The 27858-nt window shown below is 43.0% G+C and overlaps 1 protein-coding gene across 2 annotated transcripts in view; it reads left to right on the top strand.

Annotated features, from left to right (window-relative positions):
• Window positions 1-2555: 2555 nt before the first annotated feature.
• The window catches only part of PORCN (porcupine O-acyltransferase), a 122349-nt gene continuing 97046 nt past the window's right edge, over window positions 2556-27858 (top strand). The window contains exons 1-3 of one of the 2 annotated variants that reach the window (XM_032966589.2): window positions 2556-2738; window positions 10812-10962; window positions 18222-18414. In XM_032966589.2, coding sequence (XP_032822480.1) covers window positions 10830-10962; window positions 18222-18414 — 326 coding nt within the window. In that variant the 5' untranslated portion in view covers window positions 2556-2738; window positions 10812-10829. The remainder of the gene's footprint in view (window positions 2739-10811; window positions 10963-18221; window positions 18415-27858) is intronic. The other variant, XM_032966588.2, reaches the window with a different exon arrangement.

Below are 27858 nucleotides of genomic sequence, written 5' to 3' on the forward strand. Positions count from 1 at the left end.
TGGTTTTTCCAGTGAAAGGTCATAGGATTTCAGACAGAAAACGAGCCAGTTTGTAGGTGGGGGAGTTGATAGTAGAGACGATGGGACAAAGGGGTTATCTACTTTTTGTATTTTTGGTAAGCCGTATAATCTTGGTGTTCTGGCAGCAGAAGGTTTCAACGAGAACTGTTTGGTTTTTTATTTATTTAAAGCTTTCGTGACTGCAGGGATTCATATTCTTATTTTTATTATTTTATTTTTTCCCTTCTACGTGACTTTACCGAAAGAACCGATAACTGTTTGGTTTGATCAATTAATGCATTTGAATCAGAAATGATTTTGTACGTTTGTATGACGAGGCTGTTGGTGGGATCTCTTTTTATTTTTGTATAGCTGCCATCGTTGAGTAAACCGAATTCCCACCACCATCCATCCCAGAAGAATTCCCTCATCAAGACTCTGCACCATAGAGCCCAATGCATATCCGACCAGGAACACATAGCCAGTGAACTCAAGCACGTACACCAAGCTCTTAAGGCTAATGATTACTCCGACTACACAATCCGCAAAGCTATCACTCCTAGCATGAAGAAGGACCCTCTTGAGGAGCCATTCAAAACCATCACTTTACCCTACATTGCGGGGATCACAAAAAATATCTCCAAAATCTTGAATAAACACAAGATCCAGGTCTGATTCAACACATTACATAAAATCCGTGATCTGGTTCCGTCTGTAAGAGATGTGATTCCGGACATACAGTACCTTGTTATCTACAAACTAAGTTGCCTCTGTGGTAGTAGTTACATTGGAGAAACTAAACGACATGTCTCGGACCGCATTCGTGAACACAAAGCAGACCTAAAACACGGTAGGACCAACACCTCGGCCGTGGCAGATCACTGTTATAATTCAGTAGGCTCACATGACATTGACTTCTCCAAGACAGAGGTTATTTGCGAGCCATCTGGCTACCGTGAGAGATTCGTTCATGAGGCTATCCAAATATACAAACACAGAGACAATTTCAACCGAGAAGATGGATTCTGGCTTAGCAGTCATTGGAAGGATTTGATAAACCATTTCGGGTCTTAATTGATTGTTCACGCTTACGGTGGCTTTCAGACCGCATCATTATTTTCGTCTCCCCCCTCCTCTTTTCCGAACATAGATGGACTCGTCCATTTGAATAATTGCCAAATCGCTCTCCGTGGTGCTAACGTTTAAAAACCGCCACTTTTTTCATATTTTCTTGCTGTGGTTTTCACACCTGATGATGATTGCTTGTGTTGCAGTCGAAACGTCGTGATAATTTTATTGTTTTATTATTTTATTATTTCCCTTCGACGTGACATTACCGAAATAACCAAGAATATGAATCCCTGCAGTCACGAAAGCTTTAAATAAAAAAAGACACATTTATATTAACAAATCTGGCTGTCGCCTGATGAAGCTAGTTGTAATTATTGGCAAAACGTCGTACTCAGATTGTAAATGTTGTGGCTTGGCTCTCCAACACACGTGACAAGCCTTATTAATTGGTTAGGTTCGGGTGGTGGCGGGTTTAACGACACGATACTCTTTGGTTCTATCGGTAAAGTCACGTAGGTAGAAAAATAATAAATCACGACGTTTCGATCGCATGGATGACGATAACTTACGTGACTTTACAGAATGAACCAAAGAGTATAGATTCCTGCAGTCACCAATGCTTCAAATCAAGTTAGTTATATTCTTGGTTAAATTTTCATTTAAAGCTTTCGTGACTGCAGTAATTCATATTCTTAGCTATTTCGGTAAAGTCACGTTAAAGGGAAACAATAAAGTAATAATATATATAAAACAATAAAATTCTCACTATTTTATTGTTTTTATATGTATTATTATTTTATTGTTTCCCTTCAACGTGACTTTACCGAAAGAGCTAAGAATATATTATTGGTTCTTTCAGAATCAGAATCAGAAAGGGTTTTATTCGCCATGTAAGTTCACACCGACACGGAATTTACTTTGGCAGGATGGTGCATACATTCAACATATAGGAATCTAAAATCTTAAATAAGTTTTAAACAAGTCTTACTATAATAAGGGTTAAAAGTCTAACACCAAGGGGCTGAAGTATATAAAATTAAATAAATATCGAATATAAAATAGCTTTAAGATATAATTTAAAAAAAAATACAAATAAAGTCACGTTGAAGGCAAACAATAAAATAATAAAATATATAACAATATTTTTTATGTTTTATTGTTTTATATATATTTTATTATTTTATTGCTTCCCTTCAACGTGGTGACTTTACCGAAAGAACCAAGAATATGAATCACTGCAGTCACGAAACGCTTTAAATCAAAATCAAGTTAGTTCATATTCTTAGCTCTTTCGGTAAAGTCACGTTGAAGGGAAACAACGTGACTTTACCGAAAGAGCTAAGAATATGAATCACTGCAGTCACGAAATGCTTTAAATCAAAATCAAGTTAGTTCTTCTGATCTTCCGGAAGATGGATCATCTCATCCGCCGCATCTTCCGGCAGAGAGAAGCTCTACCGGACGACGTCTTCCGCCACCGGCAGAGCGAGCTCCTCTCTCTCTGCCGGCGGCGGAAGACCGCGGCGGCGGTGGCGGCTGGTGGCGGCTGGTGGCGGACCCCGAGGATCGCGGCAGTCGCTGGCGATGCAGCGGCGGCCGTGAGACCCCCGCGGGGAGACCCGTTCGCTCGGCCCTCAAGACTTCGGGGGCACTCGCTTCGCACAAAGGTCGGTGGCAAACTTGCATTTTGGCGAGCCACCGAGCAGCGCCGCGTCCTTCGCTGGCGACGTGCGTTTGTTTTGTTGTTGGAAATATTCGGGCGGGCGTGCGGGCGTGCGGGTTGCTGCTGCTGCTGTGTGTGTGCGCGCCGGTCGCACGAGCGTTGGGCCTCGCGCGCGAAGGTGCCGCGCCTACCCGGCGAGACGCGCCTCGGGCGGTAGGGATTCTATCCGAGGGTGCGTGTTGTTCCACGGTCACCGGGTGGGCTAAAAAAAAAAATAGGTATAAATGAATGGCTCGTGGATTTTGAATTTATAGCCGGCGCTCAAGGTTGCAGGCTCGTGCAAGCCAGACCAAGGCTGGTGGTGTTCTTCAATAAGGAAATGCTGCAGCTTCCAGGAATTGCAATAGAGTTGTTTCTAAATTAAAGGTGTCCGTGAAAAGAAAAAAAAATAACCTCACCGAGTCTCGATATTCTTTTTGCAGGAGGATGCAGAAAGAAAGAAAAAGCGATGCAACACTTTTTTATAGCCAGAAATTTGGGACGTTTTGCCAGAAACCATGAATGAGTGGTGGTTTTTTTGTTGTTGCATTTGGAATAAAATCTGATTACACGGGAGAAACTCAATCCAGCACGCAAGGCGATAAATGCCTGGCAGGGAAAGGTTCATGAACCCACTTGCTGTGCTGCCGTCTCCTAAAGCACCTGAAAGTGAGATTGATTGTGCAATCAAAGGCATGATTGTAGATGGTCCTGATAACGCGCAAAGATGCGGTGGCCCCCACAAAGGAAAATTGCCACGAGAGTCGGGTGTTTTGAGAAGATTAAGCGGATTGTCATGTTAATTCTGCTGCTGTATGTTCCGAGATGACGCTGTAAAAACAAAACAGTCATAAGTGGACAGGAAAGTGTTTAAATGTATCTGTTAAAATATACAGCTTGAATGAAGCTGATTGCATTTTTTTTCAGGACACCCTGCATTTGAAAGCAATGCAATTTGTGGAGGGGGGGGGGGGCGGAAATCACTCATAAGTGCTTTATGCAATCTTAATTTGAAGCTTTCGTGATTGCAGGAATCCATACTCTTTGGTTCTTTCGGTTAAGTCACGTAGGTAGAAAATAAATCACGACATTTCGATCGCAACACAGCCACCTTTGCAGGCCAGTAGTAGATTTGGGAGCCACGCAAATATCCGTGTGATCCACCAGTGCATGACCATAAAGAGCAGGATAACAGGCGTGTAACAGCGCCGCTGAACCGTATTAACTCCATGGAGGATATCTGGGGACTCTTAAGTGATGACAGGTGTACATTTTTTTTTGGAATGACCTTGCGAGTGCACGGTAATGACACGCTCTGATGGCGATGATTGATGATTTTATGATGTGGAGGTGCATCAATGAACTCGGCTGCTGATATGATGCAGACGTGCAATAACACGAAACGCATCTTATACCCTCTTGCTGAATTTCCATTTACATGCCTCGATAGTCATACTTTGTTATGTAATTGACTGCATGTGATAATTGCTGAATTCTTCACTAACCCCTGAAAACCTCATTGCATTTTCAAGACCCTTTTTTGTGGAAGACTTTTGAATGAATGGGATAGTTGAGCAATTGAGTGAATTATGTTTTGGTTTTCGAATGGGTTTAATGTCAGAATGTTGGAAGAACATAAACCTGGCTGCATTGTCTCCACATACTCCTTCTTGCCTTGCATATGGAAGTATTATGAACATGATGTACTGCATAGGAGATGTGGTATAAAGAATTGTGTCACGGACAAATACCTGCATGGTCTACCAACCCTGCCTGTGAATGAATCACTGCATTACAGATGTGCGCCACCACCACTGGCTATAATGTGTAGACCCGTTCTTTATTGTGTGTAAAAATAGGCATACAGGAGCTCACATATATAATGTGGGTGCACTAGCTAGCACATTTTATCGTCCTGCCAAATACCTAATTAGGTGTCTTGCCGAAGCAAGAGCTGGCTAGAGAGGGGTGTTTTACTGCCTTTACCTTTGCCTTACTTTGCAAAATAATAATGAAGCTGTATTATTCTTAACTCCTGACTGAGTTCATATGCCACTGAACGCTAGTCAATCAATCTGTCATACTCTTTGCATGCATTTGTAGTGAGTTCAACTGAGTCGCAGACGTACACTTGGAGGCAACACATTTATTTAACGCCAACACACGGGGTAACTGCCCCTTAACAGAATAACAACCTATGGTGGTGACCACCAGGCTAACTACACTAATTATAACGTAACTGGTGTAGTTAGCCAGGTGGTGACCACCAGGCTAACTACACTAGTTACTACGTGACTGGTGTAGTTAGCCAGGTGGTGACCACCAGGCTAAGGTGGTGACCACCAGGCTAACTACACTAGTTACTACGTGACTGGTGTAGTTAGCCAGGTGGTGACCACCAGGCTAACTACACCAGTTACTATGTGACTGGTGTAGTTAGCCAGGTGGTGACCACCAGGCTAACTACACTAATTACAACGTAACTGGTGTAGTTAGCCAGGTGGTGACCACCAGGCTAACTACACTAATTACAACGTAACTGGTGTAGTTAGCCAGGTGGTGACCACCAGGCTAACTACACTAGTTACTATGTGACTGGTGTAGTTAGCCAGGTGGTGACCACCAGGCTAACTACACTAGTTACTATGTGACTGGTGTAGTTAGCCAGGTGGTGACCACCAGGCTAACTACACCAGTTACTATGTGACTGGTGTAGTTAGCCAGGTGGTGACCACCAGGCTAACTACACTAGTTACCACGTGACTGGTGTAGTTAGCCAGGTGGTGACCACCAGGCTAACTACACCAGTTACTATGTGACTGGTGTAGTTAGCCAGGTGGTGACCACCAGGCTAACTACACTAATTGCAACGTCACGAGCTACTACGGACCGGGACCACAGCTCGGGTCCAGGTCCACGTGTTGGAGACTCAGTAGAACGTATACGAAGGTTTCTTCAGGATGAACAACAACGCCGGTCCCTCTGGAGGACCCGGCTTATATTCGCTGTCTGGCTCCACCCTTGGCCACGACCACCTTCCAGAATCCTCGAGCAGAATCTGGACCCGGACCACGTGGCCACCCCTAGCCCCCACTTGGGGCCCCTTTGTAGACTTAACTGGTCACTTGTCATCTCGGGTCAACCAGAGTGCCATGGCCTTTAGTAACCTCATTCCTACGGCCGGCACTCCCACACCCTATCCTGTAGGGGCTGGCACTGCACGCCAAGCGTGGTGCCATCCAGCGCTATCAATCAGCGCTGACCGAGCCCCTCTAGGGCCCGTACTACACCCACACCACTGTGGTATCCGCGATGTCAATACACCGCACGCCGTGCCTCTCTCGGGCTGGCACTACACAGTGCCATCCCGCGATGTCACTACACATTTATGTAAGTACTCCTTTTCAAGTAGGAGCTGGTTAGGTGGTACCAAGTGTGTATTCTTCATACAGGTTATTTCACTTTTATAATATCAGCCTTTGAGACTGTTTAGCTTTGTGGCTTTCTCAAACCTTGTCAGGAAGGGTCCAATAACATTAAATAATCACAGCCATTGAAGTCTTAAAAAAATTCCCAAAAAAACATTTCACTTTTTTTGTACGATTTGGTGTGGTATATTTTTCGAAGATAAAAATGTTTTTAAATGCAGTGTTTTATTTATTGCCATCTGTTTGTGAAGTTTATGATGGCATTTTTTATCTCAATCCTAATCAGTTTGCTTCTGTACGAGAGAGAAATTAAACTGCATTGCATGTGCTCACCATGAAATTCCATGTGCCTGACAGCCCAAGCACAATAATTCAAAAAATATCATCCCATTCGAGCGGAACCAAAAAAATACAACCAGATTCAATCAAGTGCAAGGTGAAATCAGTGTTTGGGTCATATGTAGATGTGTATTTATGTAATGTGCACAGTACAATACATTGATAATATATTCATCATATTACACTGTAATCAAGTACTTCGGATGACCAATTTACGTGCAATCCCCCTCATTTTTTTCAGATTTCAGAAGCTAAGCATGTTTGAGCCTGGATAGTGTTTTTTTATTAGTAACCAGAACGCACAAACAGGTTGCATTAGGGCTGTGAGGGTTACATTGTGGACGGGAGAAGGCAGTGCAGGAAAATACATTGTTGTATTGTACTTCTATGCTCGTCCTCAAAGTGTCGTCCCCAGACCACCAGTGCTCCGTGACGGTCCTCCCGGTGTTCCGCCAGGGTGTGATGCAAATTCAAGTTGATCCGGAAATAATGGCAATGTTTATACATTTTGTTTCGGACGTTAATTGAGATTTCACTGATGGTATTTAATTAAAAAAATAATTTAGATAACTCTCCTGATGACACTACCCTTAACCCGAAGATCTAAATGCTTCACCTTAAAAATAACCTAATTGCTGCATTTACAAATAAAAATGTTTTTACGTTCCGGTCATATGATCCATTTTCTCTTACTGGTATTTAGAGATGAGTGAATGCATTTTATCACCAAAGGTGGGGGGGGGGGTGGTCTGCATTGGCTGAGTGGTCCGCGGACCAAAAACGTTTGAGAAACACTGAACTACATCTATGCTACCTGCTGTCACCAACCCACAATGAGCAGTGTGAAGGAAGGCCAAGTAGATTCCTTCTCCACTCCCCCGACCCACCCCCATGGCGTGGGAAGTCCCTCATCCAACAGTGGAGTCACAAAAGGCCTGTACATGTAGAATAAAGTACTGTCATGCAGCACTTATTAAATGCAGTTCGGTATACGCCAACTACCCTGCTTTTCCAGAGTAGAGATCATGAAGAAAACCTACTGGTTAAATTATCGATTTTTTTTGTTTATTATATATGTCAGCTTTTATGACCAACATTTTGATTCATAACGATTTATTTTGGGTTATAGATCGTGTAGTTGTGATGCCAGTTTTTTACTATAACTCTCCGCCACCCGACAAAGCCAGTCAAATCAAAGTGTCATGTGGGCAAATATACCAATTCATTTGGTTTATCAGCAAAGGATGAGAGCAGAGCTTTTGTTAACACCTGATAATGCTGGATGTAATCTCCACCAAACGCCGGATAAACATGGTAAACATTTTACTTGCTTTTAAACATTCCGGTTTTGCTGATAAACCAAATCAGTTAATATTTTTTGCCCACGTTGCAACTTGATTTGACTGGCTTTGTGGATTGGTGGATGGCCAAAGTAAAAAAAATTGGTATTATACCTACACGATTTAACCCAAATTATCAATGATATTCCTTTTTTTATTTGTAGGTAAGATAACTGTAACATTATCATTGTACCATACAATTACATTGCCAGAAGTGCGAGCATGGACACTTCTTAAGTGAAGAGTGTATTGAGAATAATTCGATGCTGATGGAAACGATGCTGTAGATTTAAAAGGCTGCACACTCTAAAGTACTTTTCATGGCCCACACACAGCAGAATTTTAATGCATGCAATCGGCAAAAAACGAATCACCCCTACTCTACTAATCAACAGATGCATGTATTGCACATAATCTTATTTGAATGCGAATAGGTGCCTTATTTCTATGTGAATTGAAAAACGTTGGCAGACATGGACATCTGGACTGCGGTGGCCCCTGAGGATTAGAGGCTGAGAACTTGTGGGCTGCATAATGCTTGCGATGCCCCTTTCATTGGCCTACTTTTAAATGCATGCACAGCAGAGATTGTGTTATTTTAAATATATACTGCCTGCAGGACCTAACAGTAATCACATTCTTGTTTCTGAAATTGCACGTAGATCGAATCATTGTAGTCCCGCACATTTGCATAGACTGATATTGTGTGTAATTGCAAAGTCTGGTATAAAAAAGTGTTTAATTATTAATATCGTATGGAATGAAATGGGTTTTTTTTTTCATGAACAGTGCTTGGGTCAAATTTCATGTACTGCAAGCCTGCATTAATTTTAGTGTTATGCATGTATCTGTTACGTTTGGTGTCCTAGCAAATTGGGTATATGAGTCGGATTTAAGAGGTTACATTGTAGCCGGATGCCCATTTCAGAAATTGTTTCAAATTGAACATTGAAAATGATAAACGGATGTTACAGCCTGTTTGAAACAAAAATTAAGCTTTTGCTATTATATTTCCTTTTTGTTGAAGTGCACATTTTGTGTAACCGTTCCAATAAATTTAGCTGACGATGAGTAATTACGGTTATAAACTGGACGGCAGGTGAGGAATTAAAAATTATGCAATATGCCTCTGCACTACATTGCAGTTGTGCACAGTCTGGGCATTTCGCCCCTTTTTCCAACACGCCGATCCTTTCTTGAGTACACTTTCACAGTTATTCCTTTATTTAATTGGTTATGGTTATTTGACTTCCAAGAAAAATCACCCCCCCCCCCCCCCGTGTTTAGTTGTATTCCTGTAGAATATATTCTGCCCCATGATGTTTTCGAGAGAGACCGCATTGATGCATCATCATTGGTGTTTATAAAGCATTAGTGGCACATTGCCAAGTTATGCATTTACATGACGGACTACTTATTTCACTTAAAAGTTGAGAAATCTGGAATGAAAACTCACAGGTTACTGTGGACAGCATTTCAGTGAATCATCTTGATGCACCAACCATTGCCATTAGTTGTTTAGTGCGGTCACTTAATGTTAATTACGTGGAACGCGATATATCATTAATCTATCTACTCTTATTGTGTTAGATACACCAGGTGCCACTAATGTATGCGTCCAACATATTATTTTGGACATGCGATGATTAGATAATTACACACGTGTATGTGTGTGTTGACGTATGTATGTATCGCAGGGAGTGGTTTTGTAGCGGTTAGTGCGCTGCGAACCCGGCGGGACGCGTTCGATTTGCACTCACGGCCAACAACAGTGACGGTTATTTGAAACGGGCCTGGGCCTCTCCTAGGTCGACTCAGCCTCAAATGAGTACCTGGTGCAGTGTTTAAACATCGCCACTAGGGAGACAAAGGCAGTCGGGCGTGGTGTTGGCCACTCACCCCCTTGTGTGCCGTGCCGGCCTTCATAGGTGCTCGCTAACAACACTTGCTATTGCTGTATGTGTACGCTATACAGGGAATGTTCCTTTTGGCTATGATATACATTACACAATGAGGGCTACAGGCAATCACTACCCAACAATCTGTTCAGGTTATGTCTTTGTATGATATTAGAACTGGTGATATGTTTTTGCTGCCAAGCTAAAGATAATCTTACGTTAAAGTTTTGTTTTACTTGGTCTTCTCGGTTTAATCTAGATTTGAAGTTTTCGTGACTGCAAGGATCCATACTCGTTGGTTCTTTCGGTAAAGTCACGTAGGTAAAAACAAAATAAATTTAATTTATATAATACATTTATATAATAAAATTAAATTAAAAAATGAAAATGAAATAAATGCAATTTATTTAAAATAATTGTAATTTAATTTTTTTTATTTAAAAGTGTGCGATATTTGATTTTGCTTCCATTTGTTCCACGATTCAGTTTTGCTGGCATTTTTTTTATAATTTACAAAATACACTGCACCCTTAATGAGAAATACTACAATAATCATCAATTATAATTATGCCTAATATACCTTTACAAACGTGTACATAGCTTTTAGACAATATTTAAAGGGATTAAACTATAATTTAAGCTGCAAAAGTTCCAGAAGAATTGGCAGCATCTATAAAAGTATGTTATGAAAGCTTTTTCGCTGAAAAGTCAATAATGGGGAACTTTGTTTCTTTTAGCCTAAAAACAAAGTTGCCCGCTTTAGCATCCATGTCCGTGGATTGTCAGCTTAGGTGTGCTTCTGGGCAGATGTGTTGTGAGCCGGCCGACCTAAATCCCCGTCAATTAAATTTGCGCGCGTTGCTCGCGGCTGCGCGTTTGCCTGAATTTTTCTTCCTTGAAATGTTTTTTCGCGTGTTGTCGCGACACGTTATTGTGTGTGCGTGCGCACGAGCTCGCTCAGCTCGCTGCTCTTCTCCCCGTTCACTTTGCACGTTTGTGTGCCTTTCGTGTGCCCGCGATGGCGGGGCTGCAGGTGTTCGTCGCGGAGAGGATGGAAGAGCACCAGGCCACGTTTTTAACGCAGCTGCTGCACTCGTGCGTGCTGCCCACAACCGTGCAGGGCCTTGAGGCCATTTGGGCCCTGCTCTTGCTCTGCCTCCTCATCCGCGCTTACTGCCGCCTGAGTACGTCCTCCTGCACAAACCCTCTCTCCCGCGTTGCCCTCTCTGTTGTCTCCTTGTAATGGCGTTCCCCCGCGAACGCTCATTCTGAGCGCGGTATTGTGAGCCACTGATTTATTTTGTCTTTTTTTTTTCTCCAGCAAGCACGGTGCGCTTAACATTTAGTAGCGATGTGGTCAAATATGCTGGGCTTAGTGACGATTAACTCAACTTCGGTCATCACAACCCCCCCCAACAGACTGCCTTATTGTGATTACCACTCTGTTTTAGCCACGTGCGAATTAAGCCTCGGCACACCACATGCACCTGATAGTTGGAAATTGCGGGGTTGAGAAAATTGTGGACTAAACCAACATAAACGTGGAGGATATACGAAGGGTGGAACGATTTATCCCCCCCAGCCCCCCACTAGATATTCAATCTTAGGATTTTAATTTCAGACTAAATTTTTTTACATTCTGACAAATGATAATACCTCTCATCGCTGCAGGGGTGGTGCAAACCGAAATATGTACGACATAAACAAAAAATAAAAATTCTTACACGCTTGATTCTACGTGTGTATCGTGAGTTTAAAAACGAATATGAATCATTGACTTCATATAGTCGACGTATTGTTTCATCCATAGAATGTATGAGCGTGCAAAAAAAAATTCTCAATTTGTTCCTCATATAGAAATCCAGTTGTGCTTTGTTTTCTGTCATTCACATGCATCTCTCTTCTATTGTCAGTCATGCAGCCTTGGCCCTCCCATTAATTCACCTCATTGTTTCTTAAAGCAAATTAATGGGTCGGTTACTGCGGCGAGATTATGGTGTAGCGACAGTATACCTATCTCCATGTTGCCATTATTGTGTGCATTTTATCGGTTCCTCCCCATATCCCAGGGACGCACTCCCAGGAGACTCAATAAACCTCTAATCCTTCTCCATCATAATGAGCAGAGCCGACTGCCAGCATATATTTGCACTCCGGTAGGTTTTGTGTGTACATGGGTAATCAAAAGCTAGCACAGCGAGGAAATCAAATAGTTGCACGCTTGCTCTCCGGTTCCCGAGCCAGAAGAGTAGTCCTTTACTCATTTAATCTCACGCAAGGCAATACACTGAATACAGTTCAGATTTTTTATTTCCAAACACGGGCGCGTTGCTGCCACTGTAATGATTGCTCCCACGTCCCAAACGTAACCTGTTGAGGCATTTCAAGGGAAATGCAGTTGGGCTTTGCTGCAAGGGAGCAAGGTGGTTCCGGTTAAACATAGCAGACAAAGGCCCTAAATCCTCACTGAATATGTTCCGGTTTGCTGTTAGACTGACGTAGGTTGGCATGTGACTGGTAGCTCACAACCATAGATCGAGGCATACTGAAGCAGAATAATTAATTAGACTGGAGGAATCTGATGAGCTGCGAAGCTCTTTTTCACAGATGTCCAGTATGGGCAGGTCAGCAAATTACAGCAGCAAACATTCACAGAACGATTGGAGTGCAAAATAGAGAAAGAGGTAAGCAAGTCACTAAATATAAATACATATTTAATCAATACCTTGTATAAGTCCGATTTATCAATCTTGGGCAAGGCGGCAAAAACAACAACAACAACAACAACAAAAAGTCCCAGACCACACCAAGATAATGCCACACAATAGTAGTCTCTCAATAAAATGACACATTCACATTAAACTATCGATACACAGGTGAGGAGCAAAGTTACAAATCACATTTGCAAATCTGACTGTATCCAGCACTAATGCCTGTTGTAGGGTTCCAGTGTGGAAATATGTTTATAGTCGCCAACGTGGTCAGACCCAGCTGGAATGAAGACCTGATTGCACAGGAGAGCGTTACCACCATGGTGTAACGGTTAGCACATTGGACTTGCAACTCAGAGGTCGTCCGATTGATCTCCCGGCGTGACAGTTGAACCGGTGGGCACATGTCTTGAATCCCATCTGCCTGTCCAACCCCCAGCGGTGGACATTAAGTCAGTCGGGAGGTTGTGTGTGGCGTGGTAAAGTGTGGCTACTCCAATTACTTCTAGAGGGGCTCCCTTTAGAGCTCCCTCTGGCGGGGGGGCCCTTTCGCCAACAGAGGGGTGAGCGGGCAATTGCAGGGCCACACCTTTATTATTTATTTATTTGCCACACGAGAATGAATCATTGTCAGGCACCATATAATGGTGCATAACCTTGCATCACCCTCCGTAGGAAGGTATCCCCAAACCTAAACGCCACAAGCGTCGTCCGCAGCCTTGTGCCTCCCCACGGTAGTTAGGCTTAAAATTGAAATTAGTCACATTTTGCAAGGTGGAAGTGAGCACTTAGGGCCTGAGCGAGTGTTTATGCATGCATGCGTGCGTGAGTGTGTTGGGAGTGATTGTGCAACGGTTAGCGCACTGCGCAACGAGCCCAGCTACCCGAGTTCGATTCCGGCCCACGGCCAAGACCAGTGACGATTTTCTGAATTGGTCCTGAGCTTCCCCGAGGTCGGCTCAGCCTCAAGTGAGTACCTGGTGCGATGTGTAAACAACGTCACTGGGGAGACAAAGGCAGCTGGGCGTGGTGCTGGCCACCCACCCCCTCGTGCGCCGTGCCAGCCTTCATAGGTGCTCGCTAACAGCACTTTCCCCAACAGTCTCTTATGGCTATTTGGGGGTTCTTTGACTTTGTGTACGTGTGTATGTGTGTGAGCACGTAGGTACCGTGGGTTTTATACAAATGCATGCATTTGCTCTCGAGGAGCAATTTACAGGCTCTGCATGGAGAGAGAAGTGCATTAGAGGGTTTGCAGATACTTAAAAAATGTGCTGATCACTTGAGGTGGTTGGATTTGTCAGTGTAGTGACAGGTGAGAGGCATTTTCACAGCAGTCTTTACTGCGGATATGTTGTCCTTGGGGAAACAAATACATCTTTATAACCCTTTTAGGAAGTCTCATTGACACACTTGCTATTATAAGAATGACATTTTATTTGCAAACAGCTTGCACCAGCATGACAAGGAATGCGTGACATTTATAGGAGGGTAGTATTTCTTTCAGTAATATCAGATCTGTTAAATTGAATACATTTTCCTTAATTTAAACAGGTGAAACCCCTCTGTGATGCATTGTCTATTTCACTGGAGAGCAGTATAAAAACACTGCAGTGAAAATATTTATTTAATTTAATAGTCCTCATAAATCCACTTATTGATGTAGAACTCCTCCCTGATACAATGTCAGTCACGTAGGATGTTTGGCCATACTTCACCACACTGGTCAGTGATTTTCGGTAAGGTGGAACGGGTGGCATCACTCACCGCTGATTTTAACCACGGCTGAGAATTAGGTCACCCGAGTCATCGGGTCACGGTATACTATCTAGTGTGCCACGTGTGCACCGTGTCGCGATAATACGTCGTTGAAAAAAAACGATATAAACCAGTACTGCTGATATTGCACATAACGACTTCACAGATTTCCAGTGTTTTTATGTGGCGATTACCGAGAACGTTCCAAGCCTGTACAGTCGTCTTTTCCCATTTTCGAAATAATATATTTTTTTTGCTCGACTTGCATCATTGCATTTTGCGTGTCTCTCACTTTTTCACAGCCTCCTATTGCCCGGGCGTAATTGGCTGGCACTAACGCGATCAGTTGTAGACCCTCTGGAAGTATTTATGTGAATGCTAGCGCCGAACTTTTACATTAGCGTGGCTTCTTGCATGACCTTTTTTCCGCTTTGGAGGATATGCAGCAGGCCGTATTTTTACTGGAATATGTAATGTGGAATTAAACTTTAAACACGCGGTTCATCTTTATTCAATGTCAGGATTTTTTTAAATCTTGCTATTGCACGTGTGTTTCACGTGCAATAGCAAATACGGGTCTTGCATTCTCTAATCAGACATGCACACTTTCATTTGTGTTTCGTATATAAGCTTTTCAGGCTGACGAAGTAATTGAATGCATCTCCTCGGCTGCTAAAATGAGATTGACAGACAATAGCAATGTACAAACTAAATTGCACAGTTTACGTTCAACAATTATACATGTGCAGATTGAGGGCCTTTGTATTGAGTTCACATATCACAGGAAATAGAGAGAGCAAAGCCAATGATGATAATGATATTTCTAAGCAAAATATGGCAAAGGTGCAACCCTGCAGTTGCCTACTCGTGCCACTGCTGGTAGGAGGGCCTTCACTGTAGGGGAGCTCTGGACAGAGTCCCTCTAAAGGGAAGTTGGCCTACCTTACCATACTGACAAGACATGTTGGAAGAGGTGGAAGTACTCACACTTCACCCCACCGCATACGACTTGCTGATTGACTGTGACATACCCAATTATAGTGTTGGGTGGATGGAGGTGAGGGGATATTTTGACATATATATTCCTCACGTTTCAACTGCAATGCTAGGAGAACAAATCGGCAATCTCTGGATTGCAAATCCAGTGTGCGAGCCACATTACCATGGCAGCGTTTGCTTTTTCTAACCGAGTCATGTGTGATATAATGAATTAATTAGTTTGCAGGAGCTGGCCATCTCCTCCCCTTAAGTGCATTGATTCTAGGATTAATTCTGGGAATTAAATGTGCAGTCCACGTGAACTTGCTAACCCTTGAATCTGATGTGTGACTTTAATCTCAATAAAGGAAAGCATAGGCATGTATATAAAAGGGAAATTTGTGAATGTGTGTCTGTTCGAAATGTTTAGCATACTTCCCAATATGCAACAAACTTTAAATTTGGGATTTGGGTAGCTTCCAGACTTTACACAATGCAAAAAGTATAAAAAAAATACTTTTGTATTGTTGGGGGGGGGGGCGCAATAATGGATATATTTTGCACAGCAAGTGAGTGGTGACGTCACATCTGTGATGTCACCCGCGTGCGGCAGCGTCACGCAGTGTGCCTGCTGACGTCACGCATCCCCCCCCCCACCCTCCGCGTAGGCCGTGTATTAATCCAAGACAATTATTTTATCAATTTATTATTTTATTCTCATTCTACGTGACTTTACCAAAAGAACCAAAGATGAAGAATCCAAGTCTCGGGCGAAGCCGGGTAGTAAAGCTAGTTGTCACTAAAGTTCACGTGCACAGGTGAATTCGAGTTAAAACATATATGTGATACTAACTACTTATGGAAAGGATATTATCGCACCTCCATTTAGCACAGTTGGCTACGTACGATGCGAAAGAAGTTCGATATGCAGTACATACATACACGCTGACGTTTAATATTAAGGGGACTTTTTTATTTATTGGGTTAGCAATCGTACTTGTGTCATGTCCACATAATCTTGCAAGAATAGCAACACACCATAGAGATGAAAAACAAACATGTAACTGATGGGATTGACTGTGTAAAACATTCTGTTGCTAACAAGCCACAGGGGTATGCCTTTTTGAGCCAGAAAACTATTCGTGAAAACGTTAATGAATGCATTATAACACTGGATTGGCAGTTAAAGCTTGACTTAAAGCTTTCTTGACTGCAGGAATTCATATTCTTTGGGTCTTTCGGTAAAGTCACGTAGATAGGTTCAAAGAAAAACATGTTAATGTCAGATCGGAGAGCGGCCTCTACGTGGAGGTGGCTATGTTAACGTGAGAGATTAACATGTTAATGTGAGAGATTAGCATGTTAATGTGAGAGATTAACATGTTAATGTAAGATCACAGAGCGGCTTCTACGTGGAGGTGGCTATGTTAATGTGAAATATTGACATGTTAATGTAAGATCGGAGAGCGGCCTCTAAGTGAAGGTGGCTATGTTAATGTGACAGATTGACATGTTAATGTAAGATCGGAGAGCGGCCTCCACGTGTGCTGAATGGGGCATCGCGATCTATCCAGGCTGTACCGCAGGAGCTGCATTAACACAAGGACTGAGATTGTGCAGTGGCACAGACTCGGAAGCTGAGGTCAATAAGGTCGTTAATATTGGTAAAGTACGCGATGATGAAGTGAGGAAAGGTAATGACCACATCGAGTAACTTTATGCAAAAAAACACATTCTCATATCCTACACTGATAGAGCAATTGAGAGTTAAAGCAAGTTAAAATCACCAGGTTCAAACAACTTGGCACCCATAACAAGGGTTAAACAAGATATGTTTGAAATTTTGAATCAGTCCCAAGACCTTTCAGCGAATGCATTCGTGATTTAACTTTGATCAACACTGTTTACATTGCTAGCGAGTTAATTCAATTCAGATTGATATGTGCTAATATTTATGTGGAGATATCCAATTAAAATTTACACGAAATTTTTCATTTTACAAAATATTAATTAAGTTTAGCAGAAAACTACACACACACATTCAGGCAATTATATTTTGGGTGGTTGACGTGAAGCAATTCAGATACCATGTTTTTTAGTGAACACAAATGCCGCCTGCTAAATGATCGCTGAATTGAGCCTGCCGAATAAATAAGACTTGTTCAAATTTTTCTAAATGTTTTTTTCAAATTGTTCACAGGTATTTTTCAGTTGAAATTGGTTTTATTTAGGCCTGACTGCGCCGTCGGAGCATTCACACTTCGCGTTGCGTCAAGGGGACCGTAGACACAATCAGGGCACATGCAGCCAACCGTGCTGCACCGACAGCACCCATGGCAGCACATTGGCTGCACAGTGGCAGCAGAGCGATAGCGCATTCGCCGTTTGTTGCAGAGGTCCCTGGTTCGAATCCGGCAGGCCGCCCTGGTCAATAGTGATGGCGTATTAGCGTACTGCTGGCCGTCTGCCTCGCAGTGGATGCTGTCCTTCAACCCGCACCTCCGATTAGCACGGGTGGATACGTGCGTTGCGAAAGAAGTTCAACAAATCAACGTACATATGTACACACATACAAACATACAAACATCCCCTGATCTGTCTATGGGACCCTTTTTTCCATTATGAAGATGATAAAAATAAAGAAAAGGCTTTACGCTTCCTGGGAATAATGCAGAGGGGTTAAAATGTTCGAATGCCAAATAGACACCTATCCCCTGGTGTAATTTGAAATGAGTCACTTGCGTCAGGGTCCAAATTTGGCAAATTCAAAATAAATACCTATAAATTACTCGAACTGGCATTGCACACGGCAACATTGCCCCAACTGTGAAACAACTGAAGACTCTGAATCAGCGCCTTCCTTCGTGCTAGCCTTGCACTACAAGAATGGTGCTCATGAACAGCACTTGCCCTCAACTGTCAGTTACAGCTACAGATAGGCGGGGGGGGGGGGGTACAGATATTTGTCTTAGCTTTTGTTGCGCGCGCGTGGACAGGTGTGCCACCATGGACCAAGCACCTGTGCTGCGTGGCTGCCGGCTTCTTCAGCCTCTACCACTTCTTCAGCCTCAACATGGTGTGGGTGGTGCTGCTCAGCCTCATGTGCTACGTCATCCTCTTCCTGTGCCGCCACTCAAGCGTGTGCGGCGTCTGCCTCTCCGTCACCGTGCTCATATACCTGCTCATGGGGTGAGTGTGGCCTTGCCCAACGACGCGCCGCTCTCACCGCGCGCTTGCGCACCGGATCACGGGCTTGGGGTGAGTGGTGGTCGCGGCCAGCGACGGCCTGGGAACGCTGCAAACGCTCGCTGTTGAGAAACAGATTTGGTTCCCTCCCATGCCCCCCCCCCCACCACTTCCTCTCCCCCCCCCCGCCCCTTCCCCCAGTCCCAAAAAACTAAACACAAAAAGCAGTTCTAAAGAAATACATTTTCAATCTCGATTTTAAAGTGCATAGCTCCAGTGGCTTCCTAATATCGGAGGATGAACGTTCCAGACGGCCGCAGAAGCACATCTGAAAGGTCGCAATGCGGTGATCGCCTTTGTTGGATGGCTGGCTAAAAGCCACTGCGAAGATGACCGGGGTTCGCGTGATGGTTTATGCTCCTTGATGAGATCAGCAAGGTATTGTGGTTCATTTGTGGCGAGCACTTTGTGTGTAATGATCGGTATAGTGAAGTATGGTAAAGCAGCAAGCTGGCAATGGGCTGAAACGTATTCATTATTATGTGAGATTTTATATGGACTTCTGCAAGCTTTTCCGTTATAATTGTGTCCTGTCTCCATGCAGGCCTGCAATAAAGGTGCGTCGCAGTAGACTTGTGAAGTGCTGCGTTCAGCCATTGCAGCTGCCACAGGAGATATCCGCAGGGATGAGTTGGGTGGCAGGCACAGGCGAGACGATATAATTTTTTTTTATATAGCAGTTAGACGCAACTGCATCTCAGTACTATAAAACAGCACGACGTGTCACGTGATTTACATTAAGAGGCCTCCTTTGCCAGTAGCAAGATATAGTAATAGGTTTTTACCCTTTTATCCGGCACCAAAACTGACACCTTTATACGCCTTTTGGCGCCAGCTGGTCCAACACCAGTGGAGACTAGGCTCTAAGAAAAGCCGTTTCGGGTGTGGACCAATCAACTTCAAGGACAGTGCATATCATTATCAGAGTTGTCTCTTTTTGTTTGCATTTTGACTGCTTGTGTTGTGGTTATTGCAAACATGATCCCTTGTATAAAGGTGTCAGTTTTGGTGCCAGATAAAAGGGTAAAAACCTATTATTATGTGTCACGGGGACTACTGAAGTGGGTGGTATGTATGTTTTTTTAGGGCACTGTGGTGGCGAGATGTTATCTGCCTCGCCTGCTATACAGGAGGTTATGGGTTCGACCCTGACGGCTGTATATTTGGAGTTTGCATGTTCTCGCCATGGTCGTGTGGATTTTTTTTCCCGGGTCTTCCGGTTTGTTTTTTGCTCCACATATAGAAACGTGCGTTTTTGAGTATTTGGCTGCTATAAATTTCCACATGATAAGCCACTTCGTTGATCTATCATTTGTTGCCAGGTCGCTTCTGAAATAGAGCTATATAGCTCAGTGGGCCTTACCTGGCGAAATAAAAATTGTTCAATAGTTAATCGTTTTTGGACGAAGTGTGATTGGAGACACTGCATAGAGAAGCGACGGTCAGTCATAGATGAACAGGGAGTTTGCAGCAAGGATGGCAGGGGGACGAAATTCTAGATCATGAGGGCAACAACAGTGGATTTTAAAGCTTGAGCGGAGGGGACAGCGCTGGATGCGGAAGCGGAGAAGTGGGTAAATGTGAACGTAAATGAGAATGACATCACCTACCGGCTAGGACTTCTGGGAGATCAAACAAAGGAATGGAAGTGGGCAGGTGATGAAAATGAGGAGAGGCCCTGAGAGGGAAACCATAGGTTGATCTAGATGGGGGGGGGGGGGGAAGCCCAGGACTGGTTCAGATATTACTCGTCACCGATGTTAGCGATCACCGGGAATCGAACTCGGATTGCTGACTTCATAGCACATTGTGCTAACCACTGCAAACATCGCTTCACCCCGTATATTTATACACACTTGCATTAACAATACCAAGTGAGATAAAAGGGTCGCATTTATTTATTTGAGCCTTTTTCTGGCCTCCTTTAAAACCGGTGCCCGTCTCTGGCTTCGCTGCGGAAACCTGAGCTCTGGGCAATATTACGGTTCAGTGCCATGAAATGTTTTTCCTTCACACGTGTGGTTCAGATCCATCAAAATTTATCCGCACATTGATCCGAATCCAGTGCTGGAGCAGTTGCCTGGAATTAATCTGAACTGGCCTGTTGGCAGGAGCCCCGCTATTGCCCAAAACCAACATCTGTGTGACATTGACCGCCGCATGGCTGTGATGTCCTGACAGGACTGAATGCAGTTACTTTGTAATGTGTTTGGTTCAGCCGTGTGGCAAATACTGCAAAGGCCCTTTTGTGGTGAGCTGGCATCACTGGGAGTCTGGGATAGAATTTGCACATCCACCATGATAAAAAACAGGGGTTTTCAAATGTCACGGATTGATATAGATTAAGCGTAGCAAGCTGATGGTCTCAGCTCAGTCAACGATGACTGCAAAACTAGAACTACATCTCTTTTGTCACTTGCACATATTGCAGTACTGAGAATGAATAACATTGGCTTGATTGACATGTGACACTGTTTGAACGTCATACCCAAATAATACATCCCTAGTGTTAATAAAGAGGATTGATGAGTTGACGTGATACGAATGCTACCATTGGAATAGAATTGGTAGTAAAATAATAAAAAAAACAATATGAATTAGCTGTGAAGACCCCAGGGCCGGCTCAGGACACGCTGGCAGGATTGTCGCTCAGCTGGCCTGGGAACGTCTGGGAATTCCCCAGGAAGAGCAAAGAGTCTGTGTCTAGTAGTGTATCGTATAGTGTAGTCATATAGTGTAGTAGTGTAGTGTATTGTAATGTACAGTCGTGTAGTGTATAGTAATGTATAGTAGTGTAGTGTGTTTAACGTGTAGGCTTTCGCGACCAATATCACCCATAATATAGGTTTCATTTTTTGGGGTTAGATCGCGTGAATATATAAATGTGTCATTAAAACCCGCCACCACCCGACACAGCCAACTAGTAAGGGTTGTCACGTAAACAGAACGTGCCAATTCGTCACTAGTACAGCACACCAGTGTGTTGGAGAGCCAAGCTGCAACATTTACAATCTGAGTACGACGTTTCGCCAGTAATTACAACCAGCTTCATCAGGCGACAGCCAGATTTGTGGAGAAGTCCACCTGTTTCGTTCCTTACATAGAGGCGTAGATGTGGTGACCACGCTCCTGTGCTCTTGCGCCAAGTGGGGGGGGTGGGGATTAATGAGTGGACGTACATTATGCATGTGCATTATGCGAGCCCTTTGATCTTGTCCTTCCATATCTGTTGTGTGTATTAAAACAGTAATCCCTACTGAAGTACGCTGCCCTCTATAGGCATGAATTTAAATAATGTATTATTTGATGATTCGCTTCCAAGCAGCACTAAGGCGGGAGCTATCCGAACGGTTAAAATCACTTTTATTTCTTTCAATTTCGATAGATTATTTAATGTAGTGCGTAGTAGTGTATAGTAATGTAGTGCTGGAGTCTGTCGCCAGGGAAAGGGAGGTCTAGACTGCCCTACTCAACATGCTGCCGCCGCGACCCTCGCCAGGACAAGTGGATTGAAAAACAAAATGAACGAGCTGTGGTTTGTAGACTTCAACTGGCATTAACCGTGAATGATTTCCCTAAGCCAAAAGTATAGGGAATTAAAGATTGGCTTGTGCAGGTGTTACTGACACAACTGAGCTCTTGGCTGCACGTAGTCTTTTGGGAGATGGTAGAGCATGTGGTGACTAATTGCCTTTGGAAAACAAACTTAGGAGTCCAGACACTGATTAGTTCAGCACGACTGCCGCCGGAAAAGTACACTGTGTTGGCATTCAGACGGGGGGGGGGCTGATTGATCCTTTTGTCAGTTTCTGTTCTTCTTCCTGTACGTTGGGGTCCGCATGTCTTGTCCCGTTCTTCAATTCCTCTCCTCATTTCTCCGCGTAATTCTTTATGTTATTCTTCCACCTCGGCTATGGACTTCGCTCGTGCTCTTTCTGTCAGCAACTTCCATCTTCTTGCACATACCTCCCAATTCACTCCTGGCTCCTCCTTTCTACGTGGTGAATCCACACGAAGCCTTCATGATATGCCATCGTTTGTTGCCCTTCCCCCGCACCTCCGATTCGCACGGTTGGCTACGCATGGTGCGGACGAAGTTAAACATACACCGGTTTTCTTATTGATTTCTATATGTTTAACCCCCCAGATGATGGTGGATACACACATGTGGTTTGCATGAAACTCGCAAAAACATTAGGGCTGGAATAATGTGTTTATTCATTAATTCGCATGAATTCCGAAGCTTATGGCAATAGGTTTATGGCATCCAAGCAGGCATCCCCATTCATTGCATGTTACAAAGAATCGAATCTTGAATCCTGATACGTGATCATTTATCAAATGGGCTGTGTGAGGGGGTGCGGAGGCTGGATGCGTTTGCCATCAACATTTTCCTGTTTGCTCTTAAATTTACTTAGTACATTAATAAGTCTGGCACATCAGAGGAAAATGCACTTGGCATCATTTACGTAGGAGGGGGGGGGGGTGGCTTGTGGAGTGAATAGCGAGGGGCTGTTTTGAGTGGTCCCTATTTACTGCCATAAGGGCTGTTGAGGGCAGCGCTAGATGGGAATGACGCATTTATTTATTTCCACACCGCCGACACTTCACACGTTTGGCTTGAGCTGCGATGAACGGATGTATGATGTTTGACAATAAGCCGATAGTGGGACAACCCTGGGTCGGATTGTGAGACTGGTACGATATTTATACACGTGTAAATAATATTGATTTTGACCGAGCCCTCATCCGGCTCATATTTTGTCTACAAGTGCAAGACAAAAACAGCAGCAGGGCCACATTTCATTTGTGACCAAATTCATTTTAGAAATCAAGGGACTTTTTTTACCAGCATCAAAGTATGATTAATAAGAATAGGTGTTACCCTTTCTGGCAATAAAACAGGTGTTAAGATTTTGATTTAAAGCTTTCGTGACTGCAGGGATTCATATTCTACGTGACTTTACCAAAAGAACCAAGAATATAGGTGTTAAGATGTTCAAACACTTTTGCCATTCTCTGTTTTGACACTGGTGAGACGAGGTCATGAAGAAGGTTGTCTCTGGTGAAGGCCAATTAGTTTGAAAAACAATGCATAAATTATCGGAGCATGTTTTGTTTGCATGTTCACTGCAAATCAGTGTGGTTAATGCAGACTTGATTCCTTGAAAAATGTATATTTTTGGTGTTTGAACATCTTAACACCTATTTTTTTGCCAGAAAGGATAAAACCGATTCTTATTTTTCACATCATTTTAGAAAGTGACGTCCAGATCTTCATGCTAATCTGGCCATGCGGCTCAGCTAACCTGGTCAGCTGATCAGCTCGCCACAAGTTCAAACCCTATTTGGGGGTTGACATAGTGCATTGATCCCTCTGCAGTTGATATCATGAATACCAGTTTGCGGGGAAAGTCAATGGTGGTTGTTTTTGCATGTTTATCGCACCTGCCATATGAATGTGGAATTTCCCCCAATGGCTCAGTGCTTTAGACAGCAGCTGAGCCAAAACACCACCACAATGCTCATTTAAGATGGAAATCACTTTTATTTTCCCAATAAGATGGGATTCCAGTTCGTGACAATGAGTTGCTGGAATTGTATCGACGGAAGCCTGGCTTTGATTGCTTTCAAGGACCTTGATTTTATATTTCCAGTCTCTTGAGTGTTGTTTGGCACTATTGCAGGCCAGGAATTAAGTAAGACCTGTCTGGTACTGACTTGGGTCAGTGCCAGCCATCTGTTCAGTGGTTATATCAAGCTGTCCTTGGAAGCCACTGACATCAATAAGCCACTGGAAGTTACACTTCATATTTTTCCCCCCTCAATATGTACTTCTGATCTCAAACTTGCTTCACGCACGTGTATATATTGGATATAAATGTGACCGTATTTTTCCGCAGCTGCCCCAAATGAAACGATGAATTGCATTACCAGTAGATATTTGATGTCTGCTGGCCGAGTTGCCCTTGAAAAAAGAGTTTATAAGCTCAACTGGGGCTTTACTCGGGAAATAAACTTTTGATTCTGATTAAGGATGCCAGAAAAATTGTGTCGTTCAAAATATTGAGGTCTGCGTAAAACAAACAAAAAAAAACAAAACCCACCACCGTACTTATTTAAAAATACATATTTCAAACGGATGAGAAACACGAACGTCGATAAAGAAAGTAGAACAAAAGCCGAAAAGTACGAAAACAATCCTGGAGAGGTGTGCGGTAAATTGCTCGAGTTATGGAGAGAAAGATAAGGAAGAGAGAACATGCACATGTGAAAGGCTGACAATATAAAAGCAGGCTTGAGCAAGACAAATCACTTGAAGGAATAATGGCTCAGGGTAGAAACGTGCGGTACAAAGTTGCATATAAAAAAAATATATGTTCAACAACATCTGCGGTTTATAATTCAAAGTAACATTTGGATGCTTCGTTCATAAAAAATATATATATATGAGTGTATGTGTTGCCTCTCCAGTTATTTATTTCAAATTTCCTCTGCTGTTTTAAGTATAAACGCATTCAATTCCTCATCGGGCCTGTTCAATTAATCGTTCTTTCCCGCTGAGCTCTTCAGGGTGGTGTTTTTTTTCTCATCATTGTTCGATCACCGAGCGATACGGGGGATGACTTGACCCTAGTGAGCGAAATTGGACGATCGGAAAATGAGAAAAGATACGGTCAATGAGGCAGTGGTGTGTTGCCCATTACTAACAACTGCTCTGCTCAATAAAGACTGATGCATCGCGCGTAGCTGTAATCAATGATTAGTGGCCAATTAATGTTTTGTAGACAACTTCTCTGCCATTAACGTCCACGAGTTCTAGATGTACATAGCAGCTCATTATGTATTATTGGCCAGCCACTTTAAACAACTTAAGTGATACATTTTCACCTTCTATTCTGCTTTAGATGACAGCTGATATGTTTCCCTAATTGTGCCGCATGCGTACAGGCACAGCGTTTTTATTGGTTTGGTAATTTAACTTTTTTTTTCATATTTAGTTTTATCCTACCGCTTGCATAAGGTCTTTTTCTTTTGTACGTGATTGCATTGATAAAATGTCTCTTGGAATGCCGTTGTTGTTGGCACGTGGAAATTTACGTCTCCTGATTTCTGTAAAGATGCACGTGTACTGAATACGTTATCTGAAATGGCCGCGCCATTCACGGGGAAAGATTTCGCGTTGTTGATTTTTTTGCATTTATCCAAGAGGAAGAATCGGGCCAGACTACAGATGTGACCATCCAATTTAGGTGAAATCATGTAATTGCTTTTTTATGGTGAACATCACTTTATCATTTGAGACATCAAGATCTTCCTTTGCTCTCAGTGATGGCATTAAAATAAAATAAACTGCATCACAGATTGAGCCCTGCTCCGAAATGAGAAGTTAATAAATAATGAACTTAACACAACTTCCAGCTTCAACTTTTCAGAGGTTTCAAAGTCACTTAGAAGGGAAATAATAATAAAACATGATATAATACAATTCTCATTGGTTCATATTTCATGTGTTATGTTTACAGGTTATACTGTGGTATCCTTTATTTGTTCATGTTCTCCATCCCAATTATATTCATTTGTGCCATCAGCATTGTTGTAACGTAATGATAACATTTCCACTTCTTACATTTTACTTTTCCTAACCATCAGCACATCATCCCATGTCAGAAAACATCTGCAAAAAAAGACGTCACAGAACTGCTTCGGAAATCACTTGATTAATTATAATAATCACTTGAATAGACCTATTTATGCATGCGAAGGACCCTTCTATTGAGCTTTAATTGCAAGTAAATTGAAAGTAAAATTAAATTGAAAAAACTAATTTTACGTGACGCGAGCTTTCAGTGCGTTGACCTCTTTTGCCCCCTGTCCTCCTCTTCTACCGCGGTTATCCTTGATCCACTTTCCGCCAACATTTTTTTTTACGTTTAGAAAATCTGCATAAAAGCAGGAGGCAAGCCTCTGGCTACTTTAAGTGTGAAGATTCCAGGTCAGTTGGCCCTGCTGTGCCACACACACCAGAATCTGGGATGATGGAAAGTGCCTGGGCATTACCTGCTCACACGAGTGTAGACATCTGTTGCAGCCTCTCTTCGGATCCAGTTATTGCTGTGCTTAATGGGAAGTAAGTGCATCTTGTCAGTGGCCACGAAATGAATAGTCCCCATTTTTCCTTTAATCGCCGATGCATCACACCACTAATCCGATTCTTCCTGCTTCAAATGGTGGGGCCCCTTTTTTGCCACGCTCATCAGAATGATTCACCTCTTCTTCATCTTCACAATGCTGTTTCGTTTTAAGGATTGGTCCTGTAAATGCAGTGAAGAGGACACGTTCATTACTGGGTTTCGGGGGGCTTGCAGATGCAGAATGCTGCAGCTATGTAAGTCAGGTATATTTTTTCTGGATAAGGATTGGGACTGACTGCAACTGGATTTTGGGAACGTGTCCTCTCTTAATTGGGGAGTAATTATCAATACCTCATCTAACCTTCTCCCCAAATCACTTGTGCACCTTGTTTTTTTACCCAGTCCGTGGCCCTTGGTGAATAATTTGTCCCGAATAACATAGCCCCGTGGCCCCCATCGTGCCGTCAAGCGATACATTTTGAACGCCCTGCCGTCTCAAAATGTCCATAATCCACATTTCACCCGTGACCCCCTAAACCCTCCCCACAACTCAACGGGCCACGCCATTGAGCGTTGAGATTGATTGCAGCGGAGCATCGGTGGGACACACTGACAGTGCTGAAAAGTAGTTGCATGGCTCATGAGCCTATCTTTTATAGGCTTACGGTCGGTGATTAATTAACGGCAGGTGGTCATGGTTGCCTGCTTGATTAAGAGAGCCATGTGAGAGTAAAATGTCTCCCTGTATAAACGTGAAATATGACAACTCCAGATGCCCTCAAAAGCAACGTTATGTAACCGAGGGAAGAAAAATATGCAACAAGTTTTTTTTTTTTCGTGAGGCCACTTTTTACGTTTACAGGAAAATAATTGTACACGTGGACCTTCTTCTCTACGACTCGTGTCTGTTGGATCTGCCCTGTATTATTTCCATTTCTTTATGTTAATTTACGTGGTTAAAAAAATATATATCACAGGTTTATTTTTTTATTTTTAATACCATCACTGAGAGCAAAGAAGAATCTTGATGTCTCAACTGACTAAAGTGAGGCCAGGCAGCTGAAACTATGAGAGCTTCACTTCCTCTTAGTAACAGTACAAAAAAAGTGTTTTTATTAACCTGTTGACATGTGATAAGTGTATACACATTTCTTTTGGTAAAAAAAAAAACACCCATGTGGTCTCCTCTTAAGTTTGTTGCCCTTCCCCTGCACATCCGATTGGCTGCGTACAGTGGGAAAGAAGTTCAACA

This window comes from Petromyzon marinus, chromosome 36 (assembly GCF_048934315.1).
Source record: "Petromyzon marinus isolate PM22_M1 ecotype Great Lakes invasive population chromosome 36, UKy_Petmar_22M1.pri1.0, whole genome shotgun sequence".
Taxonomy (NCBI): domain Eukaryota; kingdom Metazoa; phylum Chordata; class Hyperoartia; order Petromyzontiformes; family Petromyzontidae; genus Petromyzon; species Petromyzon marinus.